Source organism: Rhagoletis zephyria, unplaced genomic scaffold, assembly GCF_001687245.7.
Source record: "Rhagoletis zephyria isolate East Lansing unplaced genomic scaffold, Rhagoletis_zephyria_1.1 Rzeph_scaffold_08744, whole genome shotgun sequence".
NCBI lineage: Eukaryota > Metazoa > Arthropoda > Insecta > Diptera > Tephritidae > Rhagoletis > Rhagoletis zephyria.
In genome coordinates this window covers 1-26,240 of record NW_016165824.1, presented here as the reverse complement: position 1 = coordinate 26,240, position 26,240 = coordinate 1, and the positions used below count along the sequence as shown (strand labels likewise).

The 26,240-nt window shown below is 33.5% G+C and overlaps 3 protein-coding genes across 7 annotated transcripts; 2 read left to right on the top strand and 1 right to left on the bottom strand.

Annotated features, from left to right (window-relative positions):
- Positions 1-7,810: 7,810 nt before the first annotated feature.
- Positions 7,811-16,625, top strand: spi (spitz). 2 transcript variants are annotated; one of them, XM_017631423.1, is made up of 2 exons: positions 7,811-7,923; positions 14,769-16,625. In XM_017631423.1, the coding sequence occupies exon 2, from the start codon at positions 15,529-15,531 to the stop codon at positions 16,360-16,362; it is 834 nt and encodes a 277-aa protein (XP_017486912.1). In that variant the 5' UTR covers positions 7,811-7,923; positions 14,769-15,528; the 3' UTR covers positions 16,363-16,625. The 2 variants fall into 2 exon arrangements, with proteins under 2 accessions (XP_017486912.1, XP_017486913.1); XM_017631424.1 differs by having other exon boundaries at positions 7,811-7,937.
- On the bottom strand, positions 16,423-20,397 carry LOC108375322 (cytochrome b561 domain-containing protein 2-like). Its single transcript, XM_017631426.1, has 3 exons — positions 19,789-20,397; positions 19,515-19,707; positions 16,423-18,013 (listed from the first exon to the last, which is right to left on the bottom strand). Exons 1-3 carry the CDS (start codon positions 20,080-20,082, stop codon positions 17,706-17,708), a joined length of 795 nt encoding a protein of 264 aa, XP_017486915.1. The 5' UTR covers positions 20,083-20,397; the 3' UTR covers positions 16,423-17,705.
- Positions 20,398-22,999: 2,602 nt separating this feature from the next.
- LOC108375319 (uncharacterized) lies at positions 23,000-25,761 on the top strand. Of its 4 annotated transcripts, none has more exons than XM_017631422.1 (6): positions 23,000-23,332; positions 23,411-23,466; positions 23,538-23,596; positions 23,711-23,907; positions 24,796-24,965; positions 25,556-25,643. In XM_017631422.1, exons 1-4 carry the CDS (start codon positions 23,167-23,169, stop codon positions 23,718-23,720), a joined length of 291 nt encoding a protein of 96 aa, XP_017486911.1. In that variant the 5' UTR covers positions 23,000-23,166; the 3' UTR covers positions 23,721-23,907; positions 24,796-24,965; positions 25,556-25,643. The 4 variants fall into 4 exon arrangements, with proteins under 4 accessions (XP_017486911.1, XP_017486908.1, XP_017486910.1 ...); XM_017631419.1 differs by having other exon boundaries at positions 23,411-23,487; XM_017631421.1 differs by lacking the exons at positions 24,796-24,965; positions 25,556-25,643 and adding an exon at positions 25,737-25,761 and having other exon boundaries at positions 23,411-23,487.
- Positions 25,762-26,240: the final 479 nt, after the last annotated feature.

Genomic DNA, 26,240 nt, shown 5'->3' with positions numbered 1-26,240 from the left:
TAATCTCGGAGTTCTCGGGGAGATCAAGAAATCCATATCATGGTTGGCTCAGCTTCCGTGCTTATCTGCTTAAGGCCCAACTACTGTGAGAAAAATCGTGTTTATGGCGTGCTTCGTATTGAAACGGTGAGACTTGCTCCTGTAACTATTCGGCTATGTCATCCGTTTTATAGACCATGGATATTACCCACTTTATTGCTATGGGTTTGGTTAGTATCTTTATTTAGTCTTCGAAATTTTTGCCTTGAACTCTCGAAGGTCTTCAATAAATCTTTTCATTGATATACTATGTATTTCCACTTCGCTATGCTATGCTATGTTAAGTCTTTGGCCNGTTTTTCATCTCGAGTTAAGCTGTGCTGAGTTTTTAAAGTGCCTTAGCACTTAGCTTATGTAAATATTAATCTCGGAGTTCTCGGGGAGATCAAGAAATCCATATCATGGTTGGCTGATTTGCTTAAGGCCCAACTACTGTGAGAAAAATCGTGTTTATGGCGTGCTTCGTATTGAAACGGTGAGACCTGCTCCTGTAACTATTCGGCTATGTCAGCCGTTTTATAGACCATGGATATTACCCACTTATTGCTATGGGTTTGGTTAGTATCTTTATTTAGTCTTCGAAATTTTTGCCTTGAACTCTCGAAGATCTTCAATAAATCTTTTCATTGATATACTATGTATTTCCACTTCGCTATGCTATGCTATGTTAAGTCTTTGGCCGAGCTTCTCATCCCATTTACTGTGTGCGTCCAGATGTTATATAAGACAAATGCAGAGACCTACAAATTTACCCCGCCTGCTAACGACAAATGGTTTTATGAGAAGCTTTTTCAAGGCATAAATACACTCGGAGGTTGGCCATTGCCTGTCGAGGATTCGGATTCACTAAACTAGCGGGACAAAATGTAAAAATCAGAGTCATGCGAATAGCGTCAAAATGTCATGGCTTGCTTCTTAATGCAAAAGATAATTGTAAATAATTTTTTGATCTCTTTTACTAATAAAGAATAAGTTGGCTAGTCGATGCAAGTCAGTTAGCAGTAGCAGAGAAATTTTTGTTTTTGCGACACCCATACAATTAATTTCAATTTTCAGAAACACCAGAGCAATAAGTTTCGAGCGAATTCAATTTTTAAAATATTGGATTTTTGAAACCTGCTTTCAGATTAGTAATCAGCCACCATAAAAACTTCGAAATACCCTGACTAACAAATTTTGAGCGAATTCAATAAATTTTTGAAAATTATTTCGCTATATTGGATCCGCCATTTTGAATTTTAAAAATCTGTGGTCAGATTCATGATTAGCTACTCCAAATACCCCGAGTAACAAGTTTCGAGCGAATTAAATATTTGTTTTAAAAATTAGTCCGCCATATTGGATCCGCCATATTGGATTTTTGAAACCTGAATTGAGATTTGTAATCAGTGGCCCCATAAACTAGTAGATCGTAGATACCAATTTGTGTACAAATCCATCAACGCCAATCTATTAAAATAGTTTTGTCCGGCTAGATTCTCTATTCGCTGGTAGGAAAAATTTTCTAATTTAGATGTTGCTCGAACCAGGGGATCAAACCCAGGTCCTACGGAGTGATAGTACGTACCACTAACCACTCGGCCACAGCAACCGCGCTACGTAATATCTCCGTTTTTTCATGATTTCTTAAGTCCAAGGTCTCATTAGAATCATCCAATAAAGAGATCATTGCTCTTAAGAACAAAATCATTGCTTAAATTTCCTGTCTGTGTGATTCACATGTGTTATCATTTATTATTTTATTATATTTATTTTCAAATTAAGCTGATTAGCACTGCTTACACTTTGATTCCATCACCAAACAAAAATTAAAAATGGAATAAAACGTAATATTCTTGCGCGAAACGTTTTCATTCAAGAAATCGCTGGCGAATTTCGGTAACACGTCGTAAGTAAGTGCATTCAACGGAAGCAACCAATTTTACATTCTGTTTAAAAGTTTATATTAATATTTTTGTTGTTGTAATTTCACTTTACCGCCATTACCGCTACGGCACTTTTGCCGATCTGTGTATTAAGCATTTTATAGTGCGCTTCGCCTCATTGGTTGCTGCGAGGTTAGGCGTGAGTAGTGTTATTTTCGTCTGGGTGGTAGTGGGGACTTTTATTTTTGGTCATTCTCTACTTCCGTTCACCACTTATGCACATGCACACCTACAGTTGTATGTATGTATGTATGTACATCCATACTTGCATATCTGCATATGCGTCGATTAAAATACTCGAACCATTTGCAATGCGTCGTCGCATCACTTCATTCCCTACCCTACCTATTCCAATCGTTTCTTCTCATTGAATCGTATTGTTTGTTGTTGCTCTTTTTGTTGTGTGGAGCGCGTGAGTGTGCTCCCCATTTTGGTTGACTCTGGCTCTCCACGCTACTACTTGTCTGCCAGCCTGTCGTTTGTTTTGTGGGTGCTGGCGACGGTGACGGGTCGCGAGACTCATTCATGTTTTTTTTCACCGTCGATGCCGTTGCCGTTGTCGTCGTCGCCACTCATTCATTCATTAATCCGTAACTTGTCATAGCGTACACATCGTATTGTCGCGTGGCGCGGTTAAATTAAATGGTGGGACAATAGCGGTGCGCATGGTGCATCGTTTAGGCCGCAACCGATCACCGTTTAAGTTTTGGTGTTGCTAAATATCTTTAGTGGTGCAAAGTTGCCGCACCTTTAAATACCATACATACACACACACAGTGTGCTCAGTGTTAATTTGTATGAATGTGCCTCGCTTGTCATGTTGTTTTTGTGCACTTAAGTAAGAAATTTCCGTTATGACTGCATAGTTTGAATTTCTGTTGCGCTGCTCGTATTCGTGTTTTGTGTAGTATCTGTGAGTAGTGGGAAGTTGTCAATGTGCGCGCGTGCGCTTTGCATTCCACAATCCGTGAGGTGTTCATTTAATACTCATTTAGCGCGATTTAGGTAGTGCTTGAGAGTTAAATGAGGTTTTCCGTTTGTGGGTTAATAGTGATTTCCACCACACTTTCTTGGCCGCTCTGGTCATGGAATAAATAAATTAATTTAAATAAGAAAAATTTGCTGATATAAAGGGAAAAGTGTAAATAAACTTAAAAAAAACGATATATAATAAACTTAAAAAAAAACGATATATCAGTAGAGCCAATTAAAGTATTCGCGTTACATAATTTGCAGTGTAGGACTGCTATATAAAGGATTAGGCATGGATTAGTGACATGTGCCCTCTCTCACTGGGCACAAGTAAACATACGTCGATGTTTCACAGAAAAATATAATTATTTATTCACCTATTCCGCTTTATAATTTAAATACATGAAATCTTGAGTTGTGTCGTTATTACAGCGGATAAGTACTTATGTACATACATATTGTCATTTTTAAATTACAGAAAAAAATTAAGTTTACTATAAAAATAATAAAATTTTTGAAATGGATGCTAAAATTTTAAATCGAATACGTCATTCAAAATCGTAAATACCATCAAATATACATATGTAAGCGGCTTTATTCACTTGGTTTTTTGCGACTCAAACTAACTTAAATTGTAATGTTTAAGGCCTCCATTTCCCTTTACCTCAACTATATTTGATTCAACTATTAAATTGGGCTGATCATTAAACGAGTTCGCGATAGGCATTTAATTATTCACAATGACGTTTTTTATGACCCCATTTTCGTTTGCTTTAGATTGTTCACACAATTAGAATTCCGAAATATGCACGCGCCTGTCTCTTCGACTACATACAAACAAATAAAAATTTCAAAGAATACATATAAAATAATGAAATTCAAATAATTTTTGGTGTCCGCTTATACGCGCTTATTGCAAAGTTGCTTTTGTTGTTGCCTATTGTTTTTGTCTTAACACAGATTAACGCAGTTCAAATGATGCTCACAGTCGTCTTTGTTTATTTTGCCAAGCGTTTTACACCACGCACATGCCTGCTGAAAAGTGGAAAAAATTAACTAAAAACTACTGAATTAATTAAAGAGGCTAATGCCATATTTTTAGCGCTTTATTTCTTCGACTTTTGTAGCACTTGCTTCCATTTGGCACAACGCATTAATATTCTTTCGTTTAAAATTTTGCAAAAGATACCGCCAATAACAAGTGTTTCTTAATGAAGTTAACTAAATTTCGCAAAAAAAGAAAAAAAAAACTGAGCGGATCCACAAATGAACACGTCAACTTGGATAAGTGATTAGTGATCGGGTCATTTGAGATCATGCAAATGTTAATGATAGCTCAATATGATCAACCACAAAGCTGCTAGTAGTTTGATCTTTCATTGCTCTTCTTGTTGGTACAGTTCTGATGATCTTGGCCTATGCGCGATGAAAAAAAAAATTAAAGCACACACTTTTGATGCGAAGTTTAGGTCTTAAGATCACTGCAAAAAACTGCTCGATATTTAGTATACATACAGCCCGCGACAAAAGAAAGCACATCACATTTTTACCAGTTTTGACGACTTTTGTTCTACTTTTCTTTTAAGGGTCATTCATTTTTTATTAAAGTTAAGCTCTTTATCAACCAAAAAACCATACAAGTTCAAATTTCAAACTTTGTAAAAAAAAAAATTGAAAAATTGAAAATTCATCTCAATTCCAAGTACATATTTTAATTAGAATTTCTAAACTAATTTTTTGTATGCAGCTTTATAGCCTATTCAAATCTACTATAATAAAGTGACGGTTTGAAGTTGCTAAAAAATTGCATTGATTTTTGATAATTATTTTTTTCTGACGGTGTTATGCACTTTTTCCATATAAAAAAAATACTTTGTATGGAAGAAAATGCCATACCAAAAATTATTCTATCAAATAAAGTTAAAGTGCTTGGAATTAGTATGAAAAGTTTTTGAAATTTTTGTACAAAGTCTGAAATTTGGATTTATATGCTATTTGTTAGATAAAGAGCTATACTTTTATATAAAAATAATTAAAATTAAACAAAGAAAAGATAAATAGTCAAAGCTGTTCAAAATGTTGAGGTGCTATCGTTTTGTTGCGGGCTGTACATCGTGCAGCACAAGATATGCACATAGGTATGTATGTATAAATAGTGTTTTTAGGGGCACAGAACTTTAAATTGCAATAAAATAAGATATCATAGCGCATTCTAGAAGTCTAATTAGCGACCACTTTCAAGCAATCGTGCATGGTATCTCGGTAATAGTTCACACCCCTTTGCGTCCTGGGGCTGGATTTCTATCCGGATCTTCTAACTATCCGCTTATTCGCATTTCGTGATGAACGGATATTGACCGCATAACAAAATGAACAGATATTAACCAGATATCCGGATTTTCCAATCTAAAAGTAAAAATTGTTTGTGTATCAATGAAGTGCTCTACTTTTATTTCGCAATTCGATATTCAGTAATTTTGAGAACAATTTTACAAAAACGTTCCCATATTGTTTAAGCTGCCTTTATATGGGTCGATTTCTGAGAATCGACCAGCCAAAACACTTACATTTTACGATTGAATTGCCATTTACTCTGGTCGACAAAAATCCACTAAAAAATCGACCTGTGTAAAGGCAGCGTTAGAATATCGGGATAACTATCCGTATACACGAATATCCGAACGGTTATCCGAGTAATATAGATAGTCCCATCTCTAGTTTAATGTTTTCGGTTTGTTCGCATAACCAATGAAAGGCATCGCTTTCCAATTGCTGACATTTTCAAAGATCCATCAATGGCTTTCTCAAACCAATTCAAATTTCGTTAATGGTGTTTCCTTTTCTACAAAATAGGTTTGTTCTCGGCATCTCGCGGGTGTCCAAAACGGCCCAGAAAGCGTTCCTCACACTGGAAAAATGGGTAATAAAGAGCGAATACATTCCACTTTTGGATTGTAAAAGTCTTCTTCTTCGTGTTCGTGCCCGAAACATCCCGGACATTTTTTCCGGGCACAAAGGTGCATATTCAAATTGCCATAACAGCTGTTGTTTGTTTACAGCCGAAAGCAAATTTTATATTTTATTTTTACGCTCTAAGTACCGAAACAGCCCGAAAAGCGTGCAGAACAAAGCTAATATGTTGCCTTATTCTTAGCATTTGTGTGAAGAGGGCAATGAAAAGTACAAATTTAGGGTAGAAAAGAAAACGCCATAAGTCTTCGCCAGACATTGCCCTATACATGGCCAGACTTCTCCGTAAACGACATCAATGACTTCGTTTTTGACTTTGCCATCTTTTCCTTGATATATATTTCAACAGGGTCATGCCGAATTCCCACTAGGCATTGAAATGACAAAAAAATTTAGTCGATTTAAAAAATGCCATGGGGAAATGAAGTTAATGACTATTTTTTTAACGTAATGATAGAAATATTTTTTAATGCCCAACTTTTTCATTAAAATTTTTGCCATTTAATGCCGAGTGGAAATTAAGCATTACTCTGTGACAATCACCAAAACATGAGTAACATATCTCTGTGTACTATTTTGAAAGACCAAGTTAAATCGAATTAGCACATTTTTCTGTAAAGCAAGAAATCAATAATTTTTCCATCCGAGTTTAAGATCTCCATAAAAGTTTAACAAAAGCAAATCATCCTTTTTTTATGAAAGTCATCGTTCTTTCATTCGAAATAAAAAGTTCCAAAACCACAACTTGTTTTGTTAAAAGCGCAAAGATTATTTGAAACATGTGAACATCCGCTGCTCGACTTTGTTGCACTCGTTTGCACTTTTTTGTGAAAAGCTTAAATCATTACTTTATAAAGTATCATACATACGTACATGCATATGTATTACCCAGCCAGCACGAAAGTACGGAAAATGAATTCAGTTTACGTTAATTTTTCGTATCCGAAACACTTCTGAAAAGTATAATTTTATTTGAAGACGAAATTTTTAAATATATATTCAAACTGTACATTTGTAAACATGACATGTGCATTGTATACATCATGATAAAAACATAGCAAGGTATAACCGTTCTCTCATTTTGTCGGCAATGATTTTTTTTGAAGTTTGCCATCATTTTAAAATCATATAAAATTGAAAATAAAAAATTTAAATTGTTCGAATTTGTTGTTGCTTGAGGTTGAAAATGAAAATGTGTGTGTGAGTTTGCGAGTAAATTTAAAAATTAAAATGTTTGGAAACGCCAAGAATTTTAAAAGTAACTCTCAGCGGTTCTACCTTACTATATTTTTATCATGGTATACATCATGATAAAAACATTAGAAGGTAAAACCATTCTCCCATGATTTTTTTTCTGACGTTTGCAAACATTTTAAAATCATATAAAATTGAAAATAAAAAAATGAAATTGTTCATAATTGTTGTTGTTTGAGTTTAAAAATGAGAATGTGTGTGTGAGCTTGAGTTCGAATTTTAAAATATTATAATAAAAATAATATATTGCTGGCAAACGTCAGACTGCCTCTCAATGATTTTACTTTGTAATGTTTTTATCATGGTATACATATTCTGGCAGTAGCTGAGTGTGCAGGGGAGCGTGCTACTATGTGTTACCTTGCAGGAGGTCCCAGGTTCGAATGCAGTCAGACGCATATATTAAAAGTATTAGTTTAAATTGAAATAAATGTTATATTTAATTTTTGTTTGGTTTTCAGTACCTATGAAAAATCATCTAAAAAGTTCAAAATGAAAGCGTTCTCAACGATAAATTCAATCAGAACAGCCGAGAATCTACCCGGAATGGAATCGGGGGAAAACGTATGAAATATCAGGTTTTTATAAGAAATTGTNTATATTAAAAGTATTAGTTTAAATTGAAATGAATGTTATATTTAATTTTTGTTTGGTTTTCAGTACCTATGAAAAATCATCTAAAAAGTTCAAAATGAAAGCGTTCTCAACGATAAATTCAATCAGAACAGCCGAGAATCTACCCGGAATGGAATCGGGGGAAAACGTATGAAATATCAGGTTTTTATAAGAAATTGTTTCCATTTTCTAATATTTTGCTGGTTGGGTACACACACATATATGAACATATGTATATATTAGGGTGGTCCAAAATTGCATGTGAAAAAGTGAAGTCGGAATTTTTATGCTCTCACCCCCTAGGATTGTTCTATACCGAAAAAATATACCCTATTTTTTTTTTGAAATCAAGAAATACATAAAGTTTTACATGTATTTTATAAGGGGAAAAACCACTTTTCGTAGAAATGGATGAATTCTTAAAAATCAGTATTTTTCTATCGGAAAGCTCTGCTTATCTGCAGGAGATTCCCAATAATAATACCCAATTGTTTATTTAACCATTTTTTCATCGCAACTATAATTTATAGGTCCGCCATAAACCCACGAAAATCCCGAAAAAGCAATGGCCCCCACAAATAAAAAATCGTTAGTATTAAAAAATGGTGAAATAAACAATTGAGTGGGTACTATTATTGAAAGTCTCCTGAAGAGAGCAAGAGTTTTCCGATCGAAAAATATTTATTTTCAAGAATTCTATACCATTTCTACGAAAAGTGGCTTTTTCCCCATATAAAAATACATGGAAAACTTAGAGCGCTTTGAGCGACCTCTAAATATTTTTTGATTTCAAAATAAAAAAAATATGGTTTTCGATATTGAACCATCCTAGGGGGTGAGAGCATTACAAATCCGACTTTACTGTCTTTGGACCACCCTAGCACATATACATATGTGTGTATTAATGTGATTTCACACAGATATTTTCAACGCACGCATGCATCTCATCCGCTGTCATGTGTGAATGAATGGAGGAGATCGGTCGCTCAGTCAATTGACGCTCGTTGGCTGTCATCACCTTTGAAAATTTGGTGTTGTTTGCGCATTCGATTCACTTTCCGTTTTTAAATTTATAATAATTAATTTCACTGCAAATCAAGTTGAAAAAATGCATTAATTTCCTTGGCGCCTTCCAAAAATTACCTAGCGCCAGCTTATCACAGTTTCTGGACAATCATAAATATTGCCTTTAATCGTCCGTCGAAGAATTTTATAATTGCGGACATTAAGCTTTGTGCGGAACAATCTTTTTGTGTCTTTCATTTTATTTGTTTAAATATTTCTCATGCGTTACTTGCTGCCGCTTGATAAAGTGAATCAAAGCTCAGCATGCTGATGAAATATTTCTAAATGTTTACCAAGAAATATTTGTATGTAAAATTTTCACATTCTTAAGCAAGTATGAATTTGTTGTGATTGAATTAAAATTCATAAATTGGTTTTGCTATGTCTGCTACGTTGGAGAGATGTTAGTAGTGTTAGTTGAGCGAATAGAAACGCAGGTGTGTTGATTTAACTAATGAGCAAACAAAGTTTTTTTATGAACTAGAAAAAGTCGGTAACAAGTATTACCCTACAACGGCATAAGTCCGTCCGGAAACCTCGAACTACTAAGTTGATTTCCTCGTTTTCCACCCCTTTACTCAATTATTCGCAAGAATGGTGGAAGCAGAGAGGTTAGAATATTCAGTTTTAAAAATGATGCATGTAGCAAATGGTTTTCCAATGGAGTTTTTTGTTAAGGTCTTAGCAATTCGCGCATTTAACCTTCTACCGAGTTTTGCCAACCCTACGACAATCGTTTCCTAATATTTTTTTGTTCTAATTCGAAAATGACTCGAAATTTTATATTCCCCATTAACCTGAAAATATTCTTGTATATCATTAAATTGTAAAGATGTGATTTAAACTGAGTAAATAGGAAGGGGCGCGGGAGCAGTACATAGTGTTTGTTTTCTCCGTTTTTTTTTTTTTTTCGTTATCATTTATGTCACCGACAGTCTGCGTGGTAGGACGTCTTGAGTGACATTTTTGTGGTTGCTTTGTGCCTGAAATGGTAAGCAAACTAACCAATGCTCAAGTATTGTTAGGATGCTTTATGTTGCAAAATGTACAACTTTTTGTTTTTGTGTGCACAGTGTTCTACTATTGTTTTTAGTTTTTGTTTTTATTTCTTGTGTTTTATGTCTCGAATTAATTTAAAACGTATCTAACAAAAATTTCTACTGCGAATGAGGTACGAAATTTGTATATGTGCATTAGTACATACATATTAACATACAAAAAATTTGTGAATTGTGAATTTTATTATCAATTCGGGTGTGTTCTTCTGAGTGATGCAGCTAGTTTTTTCATTTCATTGCTTATGAACACTGTTTAACTAAGTTTTTTTTTTTTATTATTTTTCTCACTCGCGCTTTTATTTCGTCTTTCGATAGGAAATATCACTATATTTCTTTCTAATAGAATTGTGTCATTCTTCAAAGTGGCTGCGAAATGTTGACATTTTCTACTAAGAAATAAATCTTTGAAATTCATATCACAGCCAGCTTTGAGGAGCGTCACGGTTCTAAAGCATTAACGAAAACTTTAACCATCATTACGGAAAAAAAAGAAATTTAAAAATGTTGTGTGAATTTGATAAGAGAAGAGTGATGTGTCAAAATACAAAATGGAAAATTTATTGTAACCGTAAAAAGTATATATTTTTCAAGTTTATGAACTAACGAGAACTAATATGGAACTGTTTAGTAGTGCATAACTAACTATAATTAATTCATTTGCGACAAAACAAAAATATCATATCAAATTTCAATTAGAAATGGTCATAGTAAATTTATTTTCGTGCCTTTTATAAATTTATATCAATTTCTTCTTCGCTATAATCCATAATCATAACACTACTCTGCAGTAATCATTATATATATATTTCAAGTACTTTAAAAAGAAATTCGAAGTTTTTTTTTTTGTTTTTGCACAAGAACAACAAATACGTACGTTTGTCTAAATCTCACAAAGTGGTTGTGAAATGCTTTATTTGCAATTGCATATCACAGCCAGCTTTGATGAGCTTAGCTGGACGTCTGTAAGAGCTGCACAAAAACTAAACGAACAATTATGAAAATATGTCACAAAAAAGATTACAAATGAACTAACATGCGATTCTAACATGCATAGATATAGTACATGAGTATCCATTAGCACACCATGCATAACAACAAACAAGACACGCTGCAGGACATTTCCATTCTCTACAAATTGCATAAATGTCAACATCATCAACCAACCATCAACTTGGTTAGTCGGAGATTGGAGCTGAGAAATCATGTCATTTAAAAGATTTTATAAAAAAAAAAAATGTATAACAACAAAAATGTGGCTATAAAATGTTGCTTATCTAAGCCTCATCAAGTGGTTGTGATATGGATTCTCAACGCATATCACAGCCAGCTTTGATGAGCTAGGATAATCAACGGGGGACAGCGTTCTTCAAACAAAAAAAAAAAACTGAAGAATCCACAAAAAGACTCAAATAAAATTTTGCATATAAGTTTAAAATAAAGATTGGCTGCTGATTTGTTATGGAATATGTGGTATTTAACTTAAGCTGTGATATTTAACTTAAGCTAACTAAATTATTGAAAATTATAAACTTAAAATAAAATAATGAAAAGTCCAAAAAAATTAAGAAGGAAATTAATAAAAATATTAATTAAAAAAAAAAAAATGTTAAATAATGTTTAGTGAAATCGTAGTTTAAAAGCCATTGGTGTGAATTTTTATTTATTGCATAATTGGTAAATTTTCTAAACAAAACATAATCTAAAAATAATAAAATAAAATGTTGATTAAAAATAAAAAAAATTTACGTAAATGAAAAAAATATAAAAAAAAATACAGTACTGTCTCGGTTTGTGCAACTTATTGATGTAAGGGGGTATTGCGCAAATCAAAAAGTTGCAATTATAAAGACCTTTGTTAGAGAAGGAAAAATTACGATATAGTTGGTATCTTTTACCACAAAACAACTAAATACATTGGAGTGTAGTAGTCAAAATAAAATCGGCTTTTTTAGTTACAGGTTTTATGACAGATATTCTATTGAAAATAGTGTCGAAAAGCTGCAATGAACTTTTCCCACAACGCTGACAAAATTCGCCGTTTATCGTGTACTCAGTAGGTCATAACAATAACAATGACAATTGTCACCATTAGATACCTTAAAATATCTTTGCGGCATAGTATTAGGCGCAGTAGTAAAGACAATAGTCAGCCGCTGAGTTTTGTCATTAGCGTGGGAATAGGGCTGTAAATTAAAAATTTAATAGCTGCACATATTCTACCTTTTGGGCATATAGTCCCTAATATAAAAATTTTGTATGTGAAAACCGAGGGATAAAAAACTAGACAGTACTGTATCTACTGTGTATTTTTTTTTTTTTTTTAATTAACAGTTACTTTCTCATCCTCTATTGAAGGATAGGAGAATTAATTGGCTAGCAAAAAAATTGATTTAAAATGAAAGAACTAATATCAATCAAAACCAAAAAAATAGAATAATATCCTAAAAAAAGTTAGAAAACTACAAAAATACAACGCAAAGTGAAAACGATCGACCAAATTGATAATTGGTGCAAAATAATTATAATTTCATCGAAAATTATTTTACGCTGGGAATTTTATAGCTCGTTTTTTTATTTTCATTTTGCATACTATGTATGTTTGTATATTTTTTATCAGTGCTTAATTTCATAATCTAAAAGCATCAATTTCGCCTTAAATACAACTTCACTACCTTTTATAAATTCTACTGCATTGTTTTAATTCACTTTTACTTTGCTTTAATTTTACCCTGTTTGATAAAACATTAACGCGTCCTCCGTCATTTGTCTGTGTAAAAAAATTTGCCTGCAAAATTAATCACTCGCCTTAAAATAAAATAGGCACAACAATTTAAATGTTGTCTACGATTTCCCCACCTTCAATTGACTCACTATTGCATAGTCATCGGTGAAATGGTGATTTGTAATGATTTTAATTTCTAAGAGTTTGTTGTGGCACGTGTGTAACAAAGAATAAAAGTGTGGCGGGGGAGGATGGGGTTCCCTATTTACGTCACCGCTTACTCACAGCATTAATATGTAGGCTGTGATATGCCGGTTGTGGCGCCAACAGCATTCATGCANGGTTGTGGCGCCAGCAGCATTCATGCACTCTCTACCCCCAAATATTCGGAATGAGGGCTGCGAGTATTGCAATTGTAGATAGGAATTGCATTTTCTTTTTTTTTTTGCCAGCCTGCATAGTTCTACGAATTTTTTATTTTTTTTGTTGTTTGTTTGCACACCAAATAACAAAGCTTTTTGTTGGGTGACACATTTAATTTTCTTTGTAAGGCGTTTATTTGAGGTAAACTGCATATAGTTTGAGTTTTTAGGAAACTAATTTTACAAATCTTGCAAATTATAAAAGAATTTTCTAAATTTCTGCTTTGCTTGTTTAGGGCAGGTTAGTTTCTTGTTGCATTGTGATGGTTTAGATTTCAGTGATTTTTCTGTGAATTCTGTGTTGATTATTTGCGCCAAAAATGGAAAGGAGGCATGCATTGTTGTATATTCCATGTAATTTTTTTGGTAGGGGCAATGTTGCACTGGCTTGTGCGGTGACTAATACGGAACTTTGTTTTAATCGAGAAGAATTTTAACTAAAGTGATATATTTCGGAAGAAATTTCAGAAAGCAATTGCACGAGCAGTCACACCTTGCGTGTAAAGTGCCTTTCGAAAGTAGGTTTTTATTTACAAAAATCAAATTGTCGGAGAAAATTCTGAAAACGCTTTTTCTTTCTCTATACTAAAATGCAACAGTGAGGCGCCTTGCCGGGATTTGTTACTTCTCTTGGTTATAATTAACTTTATTTTCAATTTGAAGATTATTTTATTTGGGGTATTCACACCTACCTGGTTATCTGGTTATGTGGTTATATTTTTAGCTCAGTTTACAAAAACAAAATACACTAGAGAATAATAATTTTTTAACCAGACAACTTGAGAACCAGACAGGTGTGAATAGCCCATATATTTACAACTAAACAATTAAATTCCGAAAAACGGTTAATTGAAATAATTTCTGATATTTTATTCAAAATTATCGTTTACACTCGATTAGTTTGACAGCTTTTGCAGCAGAAATAAAAATTGCTAATGCAGTGCAAGCAAGTTTAACCGAAATCGATTTACGGTCACACCTTGCCGCTTTAATTTCTGAAACTGATTCCCGAATAGTGACAGAAAGGTCTTTCTCACTTCTCACACGTCGAAATAAAATGTATATTCTAAATTTGACAGCGAATTACGTGGAGAAGTTGGAGGAGTTGCCACCTCTGACGCGCTCTTTAGGAAACAATATGGTCTCAAATATGTTTAAACTGGACTTTGAAAAATTAGCCAGTGTGTATGTTAAACTTACCCATTTACGTAAATGTAAATGAGGATTATACAAAATTGTATTGGCTTTCATAGAGAAAAAGTAAAATATTCATAGTAGGCCAGGTTAAGCCATATAAAGTTACATTTTCATAAACGAATTTAATTTTTTACAAGTCATTTTATTTCTTATGATTTTATGCGCATCATTTTTATTGTTTTTGTTTTCTTTTTTTCGTAAATTTCATTAATCATTATCTAATGTCATCAAACTTAATAATAATATCACTCTTTAAATAATTCTTTCTTTTCCTTCACAATTTTACTCTCTTGATCATTCGCTAATTGTATTAGTTTTTCTTTTAACTTAAATGCTACATATATAGTATAACTATTCATTCATTACTCCATATGTGTTAGCTAAATTGAATAATTTTCTTCACTTTGGCATTTTCCATTAAGTCAAATATTCCTCTTAATATAATCCACTAGAAGCCCTCTACTTAAGGAATCCTAAACTCGCTACAGATAGCTTAAAAAATGTAATTTGTTTATTCTTATTTTCACAGGCATACAACAACGAAGTGCACACATTTGCTACAAGGACTAACGATAACGATAGCAAATAACTGGTTTTTTCTTACTTTTGAACTTCGAATTTCGTGTTTACAATTCGCGTTTTTAATGCATTTTTAAACACAATTGTTCCCATTCTATTTTTAATTAAATTATTTTAATATATAGTAATGAATTGTACTTCAGATTGATTGTATGAAATTTCTTGTTGTCCAAGTTCGATATCCGTACGACAATTGTGATAAGTTTTAATTGTTTAGTTGGATCCTTATAGTTACACCTCACACACACACACATACACACAAGCAAGTGTAAAAGTTTAAACCAAAAATATCTAAGTGTATAAGAAATAGCTGTGAAATTCTCATGCAACAATTATTTGTCTGTGTCGAATTGTATATTGATGTTATAGCTGTAATACTAACCTCGTTGAAAGCAACTGAAATCAAAGATCTTAAATTTTAATTAAACGTGAATTCACAAACATATATAACATAATCAAAAAATATATTTAAAACAAATTTAAGTTTAAAATAAACACTAACCTTTGGCTGAACTCTAATTACTGCGAATAACTCCATTCCAAGAAACAGTATTTCGTGTAGTGGATCTCAAAACTGGATACAAGTTTACCACTCACAAAACCAACACTCTTAACTCAAGTGCTAACACATTATTTTAACTTATTTTTTAATCATTAAATTCGCTCTCTATTTTTGGTAGCAAAGTAAAAAAAAAAAAAACATCTCAATAATGTTCTTACTCAAGCGCAAATGCGCGCTGATCTTCAGCGTATACTCCATGTCACTGCTACTCGTTTGTCTTTTGAAGCAGCCATCCACAGTTGACGCTTGCTCTAGTCGTTCCATACCGAAACCACGCACTCTATCCTCGGCAGCTTCTTCGATCTCGCCACAAAAGTCAACAACATCCGCACCGACCACTACAACTACTACTACTACTACAACAACGGAGCCCACAACGACTACCACAACCACACCACGACCAAACATCACTTTCCCTACCTACAAGTGTCCAATAAACTACGATGCTTGGTACTGTCTAAACGATGCCACGTGCTTCTCAGTAAAGCTGGGCGATTCGGTGATGTATAACTGCGAATGCGCTAATGGATTTATGGGACCTCGTTGTGAGTACAAGGAATACGATGGCTCGTTCTTGCCGAAACGTCCACGTCCAATGCTGGAGGAGGCCAGTATCGCAAGTGGCGCTATCTGCGCGCTACTCTTTGTCCTCTTCATATGTTTGACTTTGTATTTGCGTTACGAGCAGCGTGCCAAAGTTGCCGCACTAGGCGGTGATGGGTATGAAATTGCTGACGGTGTTGAAGACGATGACGAGGAGGGTGAAAATACATATTTTACAACCAAAGCATGTCGTTACTGCAATGAGAAACAATGTTGCGGCGCAGAAATACGAGTTGGTGGCGGCGGTGGAGGTATTGGTATGCTACGTGGGCGTGTCCACGGAGCTGCTGAGGGTAGCGGTGGTGGCGCGCCAACACTCCGTCGTTACATTGAAGCGTTTTCTATGTCGTTTGCTATAAAACGCACCACAAAATTGTAAAATGAAATGCGTGCAGAGAAAGAAAAATATAAAGGATAGAGTGATGCAAATTGTGTTGTATTTGCAAAAAAAAAAAAACAAAAAAAAAATGTAGTATTTACGACCAATAAATAAACTTGCAAGGCGACAGAAAGCTAAAAATTAAAAAAGCTAACAGTTCATTTCTACCACGTCTTAAGTGCGGTTTACGCCGATTAGAGAAAGGAGATTACAACTGTAAGGTGATAATTGCTCATATTAAGTACAAGCGAGCGAAAGTAAAAAAAAATCAAAAATTTCAGTTAAGCTCTTGGTGGAAATGGGATATAAGATGAAGTGATTTTTATTAATTTTGTTTTTCAATTTCGAATTCAGAAATTTTTCCGAGTTTTCTCATGATATTCTAAAGTACTTAACTTTTAATTAGAATCATACTTTTATTAAATAATGAATTCGTGCTTATTTTTATGAACTTATATTTTTTAATACGTATTTAAATTTATGGAGCCTTTATATTTTTTGTTTTGTTTGCCAATACAGCACAATTACCATCCCTTAGAGAAAAACAACGAAATTATTAATTAATATAAAGCTTTGTTAGTCACTTACATTTGTAGCTAACAAGCGATTGATGTTTTTAGCTGAATACTTTAATGAAACAAATCAGTTTTAGACTTAAAATGACTTATTGCCTTCGAGTGCTTTATATACAATACATATACACTCCTGAGATTTCCTAAATGCGTCACAAAACTATTTTATGAGCATTCATATGATTAAAATCCAATTTCATAAATCCATGACATCACATTTGCATACATAAAATCATTCAATGAATCTGAATCTCATACTTAAACATACATATGTACTTGCAAAATACAATGATGAATAAAAAAAATTAACTTTTTCAATGATTTATTTAATGTATAAGTGATATTTATTTATTTATATAGACTGCAGCAGCGTATTTATAAAGAAATTGTATTAATTTTTCTTGCGGCATGCAGAAAGGTATTATTTATATCGGCTACATAATGAAAGATTTTGCAAAACAAACATAAAATAATGCACAAATAAATATTATAAATAAAAGCAAAAATTGTGTGTTTTTAATTTATAATGCGCTAGGGCAGATCTTTAAAATTAAATCATCGTGTGTTGTCTGTTAGTATATTTGTCCATTCGTGTTAGTATGTACTTGTTTAGAGTATACAGTTATTTTTTACATATTAAATTTTTGTAATAGTACCAGCATTCCAAATTGTTTGCATTCGTTTTCTTTGTTTCGTTGTAGTACAATATTTTATTTCTTATCAAACTTTTGATAACAATTCGTTAAATACATATTTTTCCTACAAACTATTTCATATTCGACTATAAAATAAACACCACAGTGGTCCATAGGTGCTAAGTGCAAATATGATTACTGTTATAATTTCTAATAATAAACGAAAATCCACATAAGTCGATGCATCTAACGAGTAATCGTTAAAAAGTGCCGTCTCAAAGGAAAAATACATACTCAGCATAGCTAATGTGTAGGTTATTAACCCGGTTATATTGTGTAGCGTCTTATTGACGCGCGGTTGTACACGACTTTTCAATTCTGTAGCGTAGAGTGAGCCTAGGCCGCTTAATAGGCTAATGAACAAGACTATCATGGTAGCAAGTCCTGAAAACGAAGTAAAGATTTTTTTTAACGATGGTGTAACACTTCGGTATTTCAATATATGTATTCTATTAAGAACTTCAAATATCGAATTCAAGCTTCCTTAGAAGCTCACTTTGACGTCTTTGTCAATGCTTTTACAGAAACTACATTTAACAATACCTACAGTATCCGACAAATTAAAAGGGTCGCGACATTTGGAAAAGTTTTGTCTAGTTTTCTTTTACTTAATGCTTAAATTATTTTATATTGTTTTATAAAAGTATAGGTCATTATCTAACAAAAACCATATAAATCCAAATTTCAGTTTGTGCAAATATTTGAAAATGTCCGCAAAGTTTCACCAAAATTTCAGACTTTTTTATCAGAATCTACAAAAATTTTAATATGCAGTTTTGTAGACTATTAAATTTAAGTATACAAAATGTTTTAACGTACTTTGGAAGAAAATGCGTGACTGTCGGCAAAAAAAAAAAAAAAATCAACGGCATTTTTAGAAACTACGCCCTATCTCAAAAAACTTCAAGAACGCCAAATTTCAGAATTCGTTTCAAAAAGCCCTATCTCAGCTGCCGATACAAAAACGCCCTGTTTCAGCACATTTTCAATACATTTTGAAGTGAGATAGGGTGTACTTCAACCAAATTTTGAGCTAAGATGTTTTTCAATAAAATTTTGAAATAGGGTGTTGTTGAAAAAGTTTTTTGAGATGGGGCGTTTTCGAACTGGCTGCCGAGATAGGTCGATCTTCCAATCAGCAGACGATATAATATTCATAGAACTACCGTTCAGCCTCATTGCGTAAGTCGTAAATTAGGCTAAATTGTACGACTCGACAACATTGGCATTGTCTACTGTCGTGCTGAAATAAGTAAACAACGAAAATCGTCGAAAACTATGCAGTGCTGCCAAGTTTTCCCGCTTTAATACACCAGTTGGTGCGAAATTTTTACACAATCACATGAAATTTTCGATACGATTCGACTCTTGAAAAAACGACTTGCTTTCGTTACGACTCTCGCAATGAGACTGATTAGCAAGAAATTCAATTAAATACTTTAACCACAATCCAATATTACTTTTTCTCAACTTAAGAAAAAGCTAGATCTCAAATTGTTTTAAATTAATAGGAACTGGAAAATTACATTTCCGGAGATTCAGTGGAGTAATTAATTATCAACTTGAGAATCATAAAGGTTGTAAAAGGTTGGATAAATTTATTGGTATTTGGTTGATAAATCTAGTGTGGCAATTAAAACTGCACCGCCTTACTAACCTTTTAGATTAAATAATTAATAATTTCAACTATATTCGAAGCTTTCAGATTTAAGAATATTCAGAGTCCTCATACATTAATACATATCAACAATATTGGCATAAGCAATGCTCTTTCCGAAAAGTATTGAATTTCAGCGAAGGATGGTTCTAAAATTTGTTCTTTCGAGGCATGTGAAATTGCTTCAAAGACAAAGACATGCTGCAACTGATCAAAATGAATATTTACCTAAAATACCATGCAGCGTATGAAAATGCACTTCTTCCAAACACATTTTGATGACAATTCCAGTAAGACCGATTATGGCGCCGCAAAGCTGTAGCATCCAATGTAAACGTGCTTTCTCTGGACGTTGACAAATCTGGGTCCAAACATTCCCACGATAGTAAGCCATTAAACCTTCAGACATTAAACAAAGGAACTGAAACACAGCAGCAAAGTTAGGTCTAATTATAAGTTATTTTCTTTTCATTTACTGCAAATATAAATTCCTCTCACTCACCCCTAGTGTACAAAGTACGGCGTGCCATGGAATATGCTCGCGATCTAATCGTAAACTCATCCAACACAAATAAATCGTTATGAAACCGATTAATAGACGATTAATTAGCGTCAATACGAATTCAAGCTTTTGCGTGAGTGTAAGTGGTGGCGGTACTCGTCTGCTGCAGCCTGTTTGTGCAGGTATGCTACTGGTACTCTGACATTGTGCTTGTGGTGCTTCTGTAGAATCCCTAATAAAAATAATTTTCGCGTTGCTTACCTTATTTACTACGAATTTTCCGCGACGTGTCATTTTGATCTTTTACGAGGCTTCTCAAATTAATACTTTATTTTACTAAAATTTGCATTCACTTTGATTAACTACTTTGTGGAGAAGTGCCACCGAACGTAAATTTTTCCTTACTACTGTTTTTCGCAAAACTTCGATTTTAGCCGCAGCTTTTCTCGCTGCGAGCTACCTATGTCAAATAACTCCTGTTCACGTTTCTCGCCAGCAAATTCCATGGCAAGTCGGTTGCTCTCAACTCGCAAATTTACATCGCCTCGTGATTAAATGCTTGTTTTTTGGTTTTTATCTATTCTTCTCAATGCCTTTATCAGTGTGTCAACCCGGAGCCATTGGCATATTGCAACGGTGATTGATTCTGTGAACACTTGCTCTGCGAGTACTTATCGGGTGCACCTGCCTCTGCTGGTGATTAATTAGACTACATCGCTGCGGTAAACAGTAGACATCGTGTTTCATATGAATGAACTTGGCCGCCGTGCAACTGGTAGCTTCGGTGAAATTGAAGATCTCCATATTCCGATTTTATCATAGGCATATTGATATGAACTGCTGTAAGTACATATAAATGTATGTAAATATGTATGTATATTTAAGGTGTATACCCACTCGGCAAAATTAGAAAATAACAGCCCTTCTGTGAGGCCTTTACTTCGGATCTTTTGAAGCTCCTGTTCATTTTGTATGGAACGGGGTGAGTTTCCACGCCTTCTTATTCAGCTTCCCTTAGAAGGTAAACACTTACACGAAATAATGATGAAACAGTTTGACTTTAACTTTGCAGTAGACACACACCAATGCGTTTACTGCGATTTGACTTTGGTTGCCTTGGAAATACACCTTCTCATCTGCCTTCGAATGGCAGCGCTATTGGAAGATCTTCTAACAAAGCTTTCAAAGAGAAGGTCTTAATGCAAAATCCCTTCTAGAAAACGTTTATTTAGAAACGCTCCTCATTTTGCCAACTGGGTAACATTACAGTAGTTGTATATAACATTTGGTTTGTCAAGCCAAGCCGAATTGGACGAGCATGGTGAGAGATTTCACCAGATAACAGCATGCCTGGAAAATTGGTATATTGAAAAGAAGATTGATGCTCTATTAGAAGATATTTGTTGGAACTTACAAGATAATGAAAACGAAGATAACTAAAAAAAAAAATATTTGAATTTCGATAAAGAAAAAGGAAAAAAATTATAAATATATTTGGTTATACATATTCTTTGGTCATTTCTATCAGTTGGGTTTGCTAATTTGTTGGCGTTTATTTCACTTAAAGTCATTTCAATTGAAATACATAAAACAAAAATTTGGTATTTATCCATGGAAAACATGAGAAATGTGCAACAATTGTCAATGGCAACAAATTGGCGACTCACCGATTCATTGTCGTGGTGACAAATCGGGAACACATTTATCTCATCTCAATTTTGAAATAAATAAGTTATGAAAAATTCCCAACTTTCGCGTCAACAGTATTGTTCAAAAGCATCTAATTTATGCCAAAGATAGGATTGAAAATATAGGAAGCCCTATAGCGAGGAGAACGAATTAATTTCGTTTGCAAGTCTCATTTTTTTGTATACAAAAAATAAATGAAGTATTAAAAAAAAATAAAATTATTACAAAAATCGCCTGTAGCAATAATAAAGCGATCATTTAGGTAATAAAGAAACGACTCGGCGTTTTAGAGCAACTGTTAATAAGAAATCGATACGATGAGGCGAGGGCACACGTTTTCTTATTACTGAAAACAAAAATTGTCTGGATGGTTTGGTCAAAATCGAAAAATTCTTTAACGAGTTTATCAAAAACAAAAACAAATAAATACATAAATTTATTTCCAACGCATTTTTTACCGCTTTCGATAATTTTTGAATATTTTTTGTATGAAAGCTGTTGTTGGTTCACCAACGTTCACAGCAGCTGTCCGCCCAGTTAAAACAATCGTGTTGCACTCTTTTAATTTGAGCAGTTACAGCAGCTTTAAAAAACTATTTATTGCAATTAAAATCCAAGTTAATACATATAATTTATTTACATCGTTTTAGAAACTTACTTTGGTTGACCAACTAGATTCGCTTGGAAAAATTAAAGAGAGTACGAATAACGTTCGTTTGCGAATTCAAAAATGACGTTCGCTTAAAAACTTCTAAGAATATAATCTAAGAATAAAAGAAAATCAAAGAATGTTCGCGTTTGTATACTTCTTTGTTTGGCAGAGTTGCATCTTTTCTGTGCTGCCATATTGTTACGTCAGTTGTTGTGTGTTACCGGGCGGTGTTGCAACAGCTGTACTAAATATTTGTCGTATCGCAAAAATAAATTCAATTCAGAGTTCTGGCAACAAAAAACGAAACGAAAATCCCAAAATTTGTTGAAAAACGGACCCGCCTAAAAATTTGAATTTGATATTCCTTGATTGACCTAACCTGGAAAAATGACTATCACTACTGCCTTCATTTTTCCTGCTAGCTCAGTGTTATTTTCCAACTTTATGGCATTTTTAAAGACAGTATTTTCCTATTTTTTTTTTTTTTTTGTAATACAGATTAATTTATTTTGCGCAAGCATCCTGCTTATAGAACTGTAATGAAAGTTTTTAGTTGCCGTATTTACCCCCGTTTTAAACATAATACAAAAACAATAGAATGCAATTATGAAAATTATTTAATGCTGCTTTTTCTTATACTATGCACCGCATATATTTTATATATTTTCTTTTGCAGAGTATTTTCACGAGCCTGGACCAAAAAAGTTTTCAGACTGATTCATCAAGAACGACGATTATATTTTTTTATGAGAAGCTGTTTTTCATGTCGAGGGGCGACCGGTGTTAAGAAAAACCCTTGTTTTGATACATATTTTTTGCGACGTTGCTTTGACCAGGGCTTGAACCCAGGCCCTGCGGAGTGGTAGCGCACACTGCTAACCACTACACCACAGCGGCCACATCTTATATATACATTATATATTATTATTATTATATTACAATTATCTTCTGGGCTGCATTCATTTAGTCTATGGAGTTGTGAGCGTAAGGATTTCTACACTAAAATCAGGATCCCGAGGGCAACTCACGCTGACGGGATGTTAGTTATCTTGACCATTTTGAAGGCAATCTGCACGCAAAAGAAGATCGCTGACAATTCGGGTTTGTTGTATATTCAATCCTACCGGCATGGAGGAGCAACTACGGTTCGATTCGTTGAGAATGGCCAGCTGAGTCAGAAGCACTGCGATGAAGCTGTGAAAAGTGAGTAAAACTTAATGCATGCATTTATATGCATATATGTATGTATGTATATATGGGTCTTCTATTTCTCTTCATTAGATAAAGACTTCGGTGCAAAATCAAAGTCTACCCATGACTTGCGAGTTCCTGATATAGTGAGCGCTGCCAATATCAATGTTGGGAACCAATTAATTAGTTTATACAAAATATTAACTACTAATTGTAGGCAATTTGGTTGACTTGTAACTCTTCATTCGAAAAGTCATGGAACTATGGCGATCCCAGGTACGTTATCAATTAGAATGTTTTAAATATTTAAAGCTTAACTTAAGTAAAATCAAAAACGACGAGTACATTTTTCCATTGAATTTAATTTCTTTATTTTTTTCAAAATTGCAGGTTAGCTTGAAGGCGCTCTGTCATTTCACTAGGCGAATCTATGTACAGTTTGAGTCTTTCGCTACTGGTGTGCAAAAAATATGACATTCGAGACGCAATACAGTGATTTCTGTGTTCTGATGAGATGTCATATTTTGCCTAATTGGAGAAAATTCAGCAATATTGAGTTCATGAAGAATAGCTTAGAAGAAATGCAAGTAATATATACATACAGTGCCGGACAAAAGTATTGGCACAGAGAATTTTTCGCAATATATGCAAAGTTTTTCACCAAAAAGACATAGAAACAAAATCCTAAACTTTGTGCAAAACTCAGGAAAGTTCAATAAATTTGCAACCCTCTAAGTATGCAATTTTATAGCCTGTTCAATTTTAGTACATATAACAAAGTGCAAGTTTGAAGTATCTAAAAAATTGCGTTGATTTTTGGCAATTTTTTTAGTCGAAGGTGTTCCTCATTTTCTCCATACAAAAATAATTTTCGAACATACTCTGTATGGAAGAACCTGAGTGAAAAAAATGCCAAAAATCAACGCGATTTTTAGCAACTTCAAGCTTGCACTTTGTTTTCTAATAGATGAGCTATAAAACTGCATACTTAGAATTTATTTTAAAAATCTAAATAGAAAGTTGCAAATTTATTGAATTTTACTGACTTGCACAAAGTTTAAAGATTTAGTTTTTATGTTTTTCGGTGTAGGACGAACTATATTTTTATAAAAAATTATAGAAAATAAATTTAAATAAAAAATTTCGCAGATATTGCGAACAATTCTTTGTGCCAATACTTTTGTCCGGCACTGTATATAATAGTGTTAATAAAGTTAATCCTTACAGTAATTATTTAAGGGATCTACGAGGAGTCATAATATCCCGTTTAAAATTTATAACCTCTACGCCATATGACTTCTTTTGACACTTTGTGAATCCCGTAATTAAGTTAAGTTGATCTATTTCGTAGCTCAGTAATTTCTAAATGTGTAAAGTGTCAAAAAATCTCCTTCTTGGAGTTTCTATAGGCTTTATGTAAAGAAAGTTTACCGATATGTTTACCATTAAAATATGCAAATTTTCTTGCTTTACAGAATTAGCGCCCGAGTCAAGGAAACGAATGGCTGAATTAACCTTGGCTTACTTCAAAGAAAGGCGTCCTGCATGTAATGGGCCTATGAGGCGGAAGTATAATTGTCAATATAAAACCGCTTGATCAAAATTTCGGCCGATTCCGCAGTAATGGATTAGTCTATCTATGTAGGTAAGTACGAAACATATATCGCCGATGTTTTTGCAAAACCAATTGTAAAACAGCCTTAATCGCCAGGCATCGAGATTTATGCATACAAATTGTAAAATCGTTATTAAAACAGATTTGTAAAACGATAGAGAAAATACCGCCTATCAATGCAATGCCTTCAAAGAAAACCCGTTTTTTCGCTCTCCCGTAAAATTGGATTGGCGTAAGATAAGCAATTGGTCGATAGGCGGTTTCGCAAAAACGTCGACGATATGTACATATACATACTTACGTGGCTGAAATTATGGAAAACATTGTTGAACATTGAATACAACTAAAACTTCACTCTAAGCTGATATGTAAGCAGAAGAACATTTCAATAATGGACACATCTTCAGGCTGAGTGTAAACGCTCCCATCGCGGCGGACAGCTTCAGCCAGGTTTTAAGCCCAGAAAATGAATTGAACTATGAAAAAATGTTCACAAAATAAAACACAATAAATTATTGGAGCTCTGCCCTTAATGAATTTAAGCAATTATATTCATTTTTAAATTTATGATATTTATTTTTTCATATTCGCAAAATTTAAATTATCTGAATTCATTTCAGCATCTCGTTGCCTTGACCCGTATCGCTATACTGCTGGATAAGCCCAATGAATAGCTACGCTTTCAGGATAAATTGGAATAAGGTGGGCATTTTATGGAAGATAAACTATAGAAAGGTAAGATCATCACATTGATAATCTATAATTTGCGTTTATCTAACACAAAAATACCTAAATTTATAGGTTTAACCAAGAGAGGATGGAAGTGTGCACGTTTCTTCAGCGANTACTTCCAGTCGTACATACAATAGGTATGAAAGCAAATTGAAGGCCAGAAGGGACAAAAAAAAACCTTTTTGTTTGCATGAAAAAATAATTGTGTTGAACTCATTTACCAGTAATTTATTGTTGTACTTCAAAATTTAAGCTTAAACTGCAAATAGTCATATATGTATGTATGCATGTATTTTTAAGCAGTTAGAAAACTCTTTGATTTGTTTCTAGGTAGTTTTTCAATACAATATTAGTTTGGCTTTAGGCCGCTTAAAAAGGATCAGTCCAGCGCCGCTAAACAGCAATCAGCTTACATAAAAAATAACCAGAATAAGAAAAAAAAATAAAATTTGTATGAATTGTGTATTATCTTATGCTCAAATATATTTATTTTCTTGTAAAAGTAATTGGTTTCTCATAAAAAGGTCCAGGAGCCGAATGGAGCAAAAGGTTTATATAGAATTTTAGATATGT